The sequence below is a fragment of the Sinocyclocheilus anshuiensis genome, unplaced genomic scaffold (genome assembly GCF_001515605.1).
Source record: "Sinocyclocheilus anshuiensis isolate Anshui unplaced genomic scaffold, SAMN03320099.WGS_v1.1 scaffold517, whole genome shotgun sequence".
Lineage (NCBI taxonomy): Eukaryota > Metazoa > Chordata > Actinopteri > Cypriniformes > Cyprinidae > Sinocyclocheilus > Sinocyclocheilus anshuiensis.
The window spans coordinates 2,225,342-2,233,795 of record NW_015536535.1 but is presented as its reverse complement, the minus strand read 5'-3'; the positions used below and the strand labels follow the sequence as shown (position 1 = coordinate 2,233,795).

The 8,454-nt window shown below is 37.1% G+C and overlaps 1 protein-coding gene across 1 annotated transcript in view; it reads left to right on the top strand.

Moving 5' to 3' along the window:
• LOC107695646 (slit homolog 2 protein-like) overlaps window positions 1-8,454 on the top strand; it is an 83,899-nt gene that overhangs the window by 60,945 nt on the left and 14,500 nt on the right. Inside the window, 7 exon segments of the mRNA XM_016495658.1 lie at window positions 2,565-2,715; window positions 2,972-3,046; window positions 3,728-3,871; window positions 4,068-4,211; window positions 6,455-6,607; window positions 6,791-6,934; window positions 7,188-7,256. Coding sequence (XP_016351144.1) covers window positions 2,565-2,715; window positions 2,972-3,046; window positions 3,728-3,871; window positions 4,068-4,211; window positions 6,455-6,607; window positions 6,791-6,934; window positions 7,188-7,256 — 880 coding nt within the window.

Here is an 8,454-nt window from a genome sequence, read left to right as displayed (position 1 = left end):
TGTGTGTGTGTGTGTGTGTGTGTGTGTGTGTGTGTGTGTGTGTGTGTGTGTGTGTGTGTGTGTGTGTGTGCGATCAGGGGTGTAAACATCTTAGTCAGCTTTTACTTACACCGACATATACACAGTTCTGAGGGTCTCAGCATGAGTTATCTTCTCCTGTCTAAGCAGATTATAAATCAGAATGCAAATGTGTGTGTGTGGGGGGGTATTATTAGTTTACTGTCTGTCAGTTGAGTATTGATCGCTGTGGGGTTATAAATGAGCAGGATTCTCTGATCAATATTCATATTCATTTATTGATCTACATACACACAGCTTTCCTCTCAGTTCTCTGTGTATCTCTCTTTGTTTAGCTAAAGAGCAATATTTTATACCAGGTATGTTCAGCTACTAAACATTTTGTCTGTGTGTGTACTGCACAAAAGCCTTTGGACTACTACACTAATGCACGCAAATGACATGCACATTATTATGCAGATAGATTTTTGCTGAATTTGCATAGAAGAGCAATGCATAATGTTGCTGTGGTATTGTGTAGCACGTGGGTCAATGACAATACTCATAATCTAATCAGAATCTAATCATTTATTTAAAAATACATTATAAATCCAGTTCATACATACAATGATTTTAATACCTCTTCTTTTATGACTGTGTCTTTATTAATAAAGAAATCTATATTAATTAAAAATATATTATAAAAATTATTATAATTTAGTATTTATTTTGTATTTTTATTTCTTTTATACTCTACCATTCAAATGTTTTGGATCGGTAATTTATTTATTTATTTTTTTTTTTGAAAGAGGTCCCTTATACTCACCAAAGCTATATTTTTTTTTTATACATTTGTTTTTTACAGTAAAACAGTAATATTGTGAAATATTTTTAGAATTTAAAATGACTTTTCTATTTTTAATATATTGTAACATGTAATTAATTCCTGTGATGGGAAAGCAGTTATTACACCAGTCTTCAGTGTCACATGTTCCTTTTTTGGGGGGGGATGGGGGGGTGTCTGTCAATTTTTCATTGTCTTTGCATAGATAGGGTCACATATAATTGTCCAAAATCTTCTTCACAATAAACAAAACAAGCTGACCCTCTGAACCACTCCAACCAGATTTTGTTTATTATTTTGTAAAAGTCATTTGATCATTTTAATGTATCCTTACTGAATAAAAGCTGAATATTTATTTATTTATTTACTTACTCTCACTCTCCCTTACTGGACCCAAACTTTTTAATGATAGTATATATATAATTTCATTACAAAAAAAAAAAAAAGAAGTTGTGTACATATGTAATTAAATGTATGCTTTTCCTAAAAATTATTATTAATACTTTATAGTTATAAGAACTGGGCATGTGCTTTAAACCAAAATACAAATACAGTTGTTGGTTTTTTACATTAAGTTGCTAGATGAGCAAGCACACAATGGCGCTTCAGTGTAATGTTAATTTGTTGTCAAACCTTCACCAGCTTGATCAGTGTCACTCTTGCTGTGTGCATGCTCACAAATAGCACACAGTGGCATGGATCTAAGACTCGGGTTTTCCAGTGTTCGCAGGTATTAGGGTTTGACTGTTTGAGTGTATTACATATTCTCTCTCTTCCTTTCTCGCACACACACTCAGGGATTCATCATATCAATAAGTGTAAGTAACTGACACAAGACTAGTAAGACGTCACCCAACAAGCCCTTCCCCCCTCAACCCCAACCAATCACAGACCAGGAACCCAAATATATGTGAAAATGTGCTCAGAGGTTTATGAAGCACACAGTGTGAATTGAACGTGTACGTGTGTGTTTGACTGTGCATATAACTGCTGATTCATGTTTGTTTACTGTACAACAGCTGCAATATTCCTGCCACACTCTTCTGTTTCTCTCTTCTCTTTTTTCCCCGCATCTCTCCTCTCTCTATCACGCTCTCCACTAGTTTATCACGGCTAAACAAATTACTGTCTCATTCTTTAGCTCTCAATCCTTTGTTTCTCTTTCTCTCTTTCTCTCTCTGTGTCTTGTGGAGGAAATTCAGCGGGGTTTTCCTTTGTGCTTGATCTAACCATGTGGTTGCAGACTCGGACTAATACATGGTTCTGTCAAGCACCACGGAAGGTCTTGCAGCATCTACAGCATGGCAAGCAACAAGAGACAACCTTTGTATGTGTGTGTAAATGTTTTTGTCTTTGTTTGTATGAATGTGCAGTTAAGAATATGTGCATCGCCTTTTCCCACTTATAAGCGCGTGTCTGTGTGTGTACACAACACTCCAAAGTCATGGCTAGTATGTCAGCATGGCTTTATGTGTTGTTAAGAATGATAATACCATAATTGCCATGGTGATAACTGAGTTTCCTCTGGTCTAGCACAATTAACCTTTAACGTCCTCCTGACCCTCTACTTTTACCACTCTACCTTTCCACCCAAACGTCTTCAAGCTTACGCCTCTCCTTCTCTCTCTCTCTCTGTCCTCTATTTCTCTCATACACACTTTATTTGTGATTGTGTGGTGTGTAATGGTGTGCTGTTTGTGTGTGCGTGTGGTTATGTGTATAGGTGTGGAAGACTACCGATCAAAACTAGGTGGGGATTGCTTCGCTGACCTGGCGTGCCCAGAGAAGTGTCGCTGTGAAGGAACCACAGTGGACTGCTCTGGACAAAAGCTCACAAAGATCCCAGACCACATACCTCAATATACAGCAGAACTGTGAGTGTCTCTCATTTAAGGTTCAGTTCTGCCAAAAATGAAAATTCTGTCTACATTTACCTACTAAACATTGTCTACTCATTCCAAATCACTGAAAGTCCATTTCAACAAAACTTTGACGTTTCAAAAAGTTCATATAGATTAAATTCTGAATAGTGCACAACCTTTATTGCTTATAAACATATAAACACACACAGATTAATTCATCTACAAATAATTTATTGTGTTTTGTGTGTTTCATTTGTTTTCCATGCAGCCGCTTGAACAATAATGAATTTACAGTGCTGGAGGCTACAGGAATCTTTAAGAAGCTTCCTCAGCTGCGCAAAATGTAAGTCTCTTTCTGTGTCTTTGTCATCTGCCAATATACAGTTTAAGGCTGGAATACACTACACGACTTTTAAAAACTGAACAGATCTTAAAATACTGAGCATCATACAGTTACCGAATTTGTAATAATCACAAAAGAAAAACTGACCATCATACACTAAACGACTGAGGATCAGGAACACTACCAGATCGTTTCGATCACAACAAACCCCCGCAGAAACATGCGCCTTGAGATGCGTGAAAAATGAAAACAATACACGTTCTAAAATCAAACATGTTTGATATCCTCTGACTGGATGGAATCATAGTCTGAAGCTTAAAAAACTGAGTCTGTGACCATCATACACTATGCGATTTTCTATGAAATCTGTCAACTGAATGAATGAATGAATGAATGATGCATTTATATAGCGCTTTCTTGTGTATTGCTATACACCCAAAGAGCTTTACAATCATATGGGGGGGTCTCTCCTCAACCACCACTAGTATGTCAGTATGTGATTTTCTATGAATCTGTCAACTCAAATCTGTAGACTGGCTCTGACTTTCGGCAACTAGCGTCTACTTCTCCAGACTGTAAATCGGAAGAATATCGGGACAAAAATTGTGTAGCGTATTCCAGCCTTTAGGCCAGCATCATCAGAGCACGTAAAGTACCATGCCAACTTGCTTTGTTTTACAGTAATCTTAGTAACAATAAGATCACAGATATTGAGGAGGGCACATTTGAGGGGGCCAGTGGAGTGAATGAACTCATACTGACGAGCAATCGCTTAGAGAATGTCCACTACAGCATGCTGAAAGGCCTCAGCGGCCTCCGCACACTGTGAGTATCACATGCTTGCACACTTGACTGAATGACTCGATTGAACTTCAGGACAATGCATCCAGATGCTGTCAAAAAATTATTTCTAGGTATGATTTTATTCTCAGGTGTGGGCACATTGGTCTCTGTGTTCCAAACCAAATTCGCAGCTTCTGGCTGTTTTAAATGATTATGTGTGTGTGTTTGTCATGTGCAGGATGTTGAGGAGTAACAAGATAAGCTGTGTCAATAACGGTAGTTTTACTGGTCTGAGCTCTGTGAGACTGCTCTCCCTCTATGATAACCTGATCACCTCCATGTCCCCGGGAGCCTTTGACACACTACATTCCCTCTCAACACTGTGAGTATCAAACCACAGTATCAACAAAGTGTTTTGTTTTGTTTCAGTAAAGCTGTCCCAAAACCGAGTTAGCTGCCTTGCTACCTAAATACAGTAGGTGACTGTCTTCTGAAGGAACATCCTTATCTTAATGACCTGTTTACACCAAGAATGATAACTATAATGAAAACTACAACAATATTTATATTAGCATTCACACCAATGCACAATAACACCGTTTCTAACTACACGCGATTCGACGCGACGCCGCAACACACGATAAAAGGTATCTTTTCCATGTTAATCAGAGTTTTTGTCCTAACCAGCCACGACGGCTACATGCAAAATTTCTCATTTATAAACGGTTTCTATTTCCACGACATCGCGGCTGGAACAACAACATACAAACTATATGACAGTAGATAATCTCAGGTGATTATGTGCTTTATTCAAGGTTAAACGTCTCTAATATGAGTTTAAATATAATTTTGTGTGACCTTATAGCCATACTGAAAGCAACAATAGATAGTTTACCTCAGATCTTGAAAATAAATTAAAGCAAAGATGACCGTTAAAACTGTGGACTCACTGCGAACCAACGAGTGTATTCCATTAAAATGTTATCAGTCACTCAGTATATGTACATTTAATGATGTTAAAAAGCTTTAATATTTATGAATTAGATTATAAACGTATCCATTTCGTTGCAAGAGCAGTGCGCTTCCAGATAGAGCCCGCCCACACACGCTTCTGATTGGCTGTGATATTTGATTGATTCTGTCGTGTCGCGTCTAGTGTGGACACCCAAATTGCTTTTCGCTGGAATCTTGACGTGTCATGTGTAGTTAGGACATGGTGTAACATTGTTTATTGTAAGCACACACAGTAGTTATGTTGTCTGCTGCTTTAAATGTTCAATTTTGTTAAAGTTGGGTGGATTCTTATTGGTTGTCAATGTTTTATTGTTCATCAGCAGGAAAAAAGTTATGAAAGTCATTCCTCTGTTTCGTTATTGTTATAGGTGTTGTGTGGACTTCCTTATTCTAAACAGAAGTTGCATAATTACTAAAACCTAATAATTATCATTATAGTTGTAGTCCTTGATGTGAACAGGCATTTAAAGTAATAGTTCACGCAAAAATGAAAATTTTGTCATCATTTACTCACCGCCATGTCATTCCAAACCTGTATAAGTTGCTTTCTTAGGTTGAACACAAAAGAAGATATTTTGAAGAACCAAACAGTTGTTGGTCCCAATTGACTTCCATAGCAGGGAAAGAAATACTAGTCAATAGGGGACCATCAACTGTTTGATTACCAGCATTCTTCAAAATACGATCTTTTATGATCAACATAAGAAAAAAACTACAGGTTTGGAATGACATGAGGGAGAGTAAAAGATGACAAAATTTTCATTTTTGGGTAAACTGTCCCTTTAAGGAGGTGACCAATATGAATCATTCTACATAAAAAGAAACTCTTCACTCAAATAGCATTTTATACAGAAAACTTGACTTAATACAGTTTCACATTAGCAAATTGATAAGCTAATTCCATGATACTCCATATTATTATGAAATTACAAGAAAAAACACAAATACTAGGATAAAGCAGTGAACTTTAAAACAGGTCAACTTGTTACTTATTTAGCTAAATCTTGCCTCGTCTGCCATCTGATTTAGTAAAGTTGCCTGCCTTTCAAGAAGGTAGTGTGCCTAGTATGCAGGCAACCAGTGGTGGAAAGAGTACTGAAAAAATATACTCAAGTAAAAGTACCATTACCTTCCAAAAAATGTAGTGTGAGTAGAGTAAAAGAGTAGCCTATTTAAAAGTACTCACGAGTATTGAGTAGTGAGTACTGAGCTGTGGGTTCTTCCCCCTCATAATAAACGCTGTACACCGCAATTTACACATTTTAAAAACGTTGTACATTCTGTAATTCACATTATCTTGTTTGTAATAAAGAATAAAGAATATATATTATCCAGCAGTTTTAATTTTGACTGCCAACTCATTAAAATACATCAAAACAGCACGGAAACAGTATTCAGTTGAAGAAAAGATGAAAGTTATTCTCAGTACAATCATCCCCATTTAAATACTGATAAAAACTACTTAATTACTGTAACGTGAGTATTTGTAATTCGTTACTTCACACCCCTGCAGGCAACTCATTAGGTTTTAAAACAGAGCTTTTGTTTGTGAGCTTCTGGAATGTTTTTCTAAATATTTGCTACATATTTTTTCCTTATGCGATCCCACAGGAACTTGCTGGCCAATCCGTTTAGCTGTAACTGTCATCTGGCCTGGCTAGGGGAATGGCTCCGTAAGAAACGGATTGTCACAGGCAACCCCCGCTGTCAGAGCCCATACTTTCTTAAGGAGATCCCTATTCAAGATGTGGCCAAATAAGGCTTTGATAAGATATGTTATGCTAACATGAGCATAGCTCAGTGTTATCCTTCCTTTACACAAACTCAGGCAAGCTTACAAAAACAATCACTTTGGCATATCTTCACATCGAAAAGCTCATTTCAAATTTCATTATTCTCGGCTTCTGATAAATGAGAAAATTAACATGATGATTAATTTTCTCTTTGTGTGTGTGCAGGTAATGATGAGAATAGCTGTTCACCCCTGGCTCGCTGTCCTGCTGAGTGTTCGTGTTTGGATACGGTGGTTCGCTGCAGTAATAAAGGACTTAAGGTTTTACCCAAAGGCATTCCTAAAGACGTTACAGAACTGTGAGTGTACACAAACACACTACGGCCACAAACCTCACAGCAATTTCATAATAAATGGCCATTTTAAAAAATCCCCTTATCTAATCCAGGCACACCTTTTTTGTAAACCCAGCTGTCTCCACCAACATATTTGACGTCTGAAATAATACATGGCTGCTATATATATGTCTTTGAAGTTTTTTCCTCTTACAGTGTTGCTAATGTGCTATTTCCTCTGTGTTTGAGTAATAACTTGTTTGTCTTTTTCTGATAGCTATCTCGATGGCAACCAGTTCACGCAAGTCCCTCTGGAACTATCCAATTATAAACACCTCACTCTCATGTAGGTACAGCCCTCTCTGGAGTCACCCAATCACAAATACTTCACAGTTATCAGGTCCCTGCCCCTTTAAAACCAGCCAATCATAGCAGACCTGCACTCTTTTAAATGGACAGAGTTAGCCTGTATATATGGTGTTTGATCCATTTTCTCATCCAGCCAATGCCAGAAAATCCAAATGTTTGTAGCTGTATTTTGAGGGTTTATTTTGGCTTTTCCCCTTATTTCCTGTGCTATGAGAACATATCACCAAATGAATAAAGTACAATGATCATTATACAGCATACACACAAAAAATGCTTATTCGTCAATTAAATATGATTGATTGCTCATTTTTTCAGTCTACGTTACTGTTAAGTAATTATTTTATGATAAGGGAGACATACAAAATGTGCAGAGTGGGGGATCCCCAGGACCAGGATTAAGAACCACTGGTTTTAAGTAATTTATAAGACTGTCAATGGTTTTTGTAGGTTTATTGTATTATTTTCATGAATGCAAATTTCCACAAAAATTCATTCAATGAAGCAATGCATCTAAGATGTTGAATGCTGCTGTATGTTGTATTATGACTTCAAGTCTAACACATTACTATTGTAGATGCTTTGTGTTTGCAGTTTTAAAGGTCACTGCATACTGCATTGAAGTTCAGCCGTCTTAGTGTCTTTAACATAGAAGTTTGCATGTGCATTGTCTTATGCCATGCATTAAACCAGTGTTTCCCAACCGGGGTGCCGCGGCACCCTGGGGTGCCGTCTGTCGAGAGCAGGGGTGCCGTGTAAAAAAATCTTTTTTTAATATTTTTAAATTGCTAAAATGTTATTAATTTTGTAGGGTGCCACAAGTTTGTTAAAATTTCCAAAGGGTGCCGCGACTAAAAAAAGGTTGGGAAACAATGCATTAAACCATGTAAAGTGTCATGTAATTCCTTGCAATCATTCCTTGGGATAATTAGGTTTAAATATTCCACACAAAAAAAACTGTAATGCAGTAAAAAAAGAAAAACATTAATGAAAAAATCCTACATATAAAGAATCTTTTGCTTTTTAATGCTGTACAACATTGTGTTATTGCCATTTACCCTAAATGTTGGCTTTAAGTGTTTGATTTCCTTGTGGCTCTTAACACTCTGCCTTTGTTTGTGTGTGTGTGTGTGTGTGTGTGTGTGTGTGTGTGTGTGTGTGTGTGTGTGTGTGTGTGT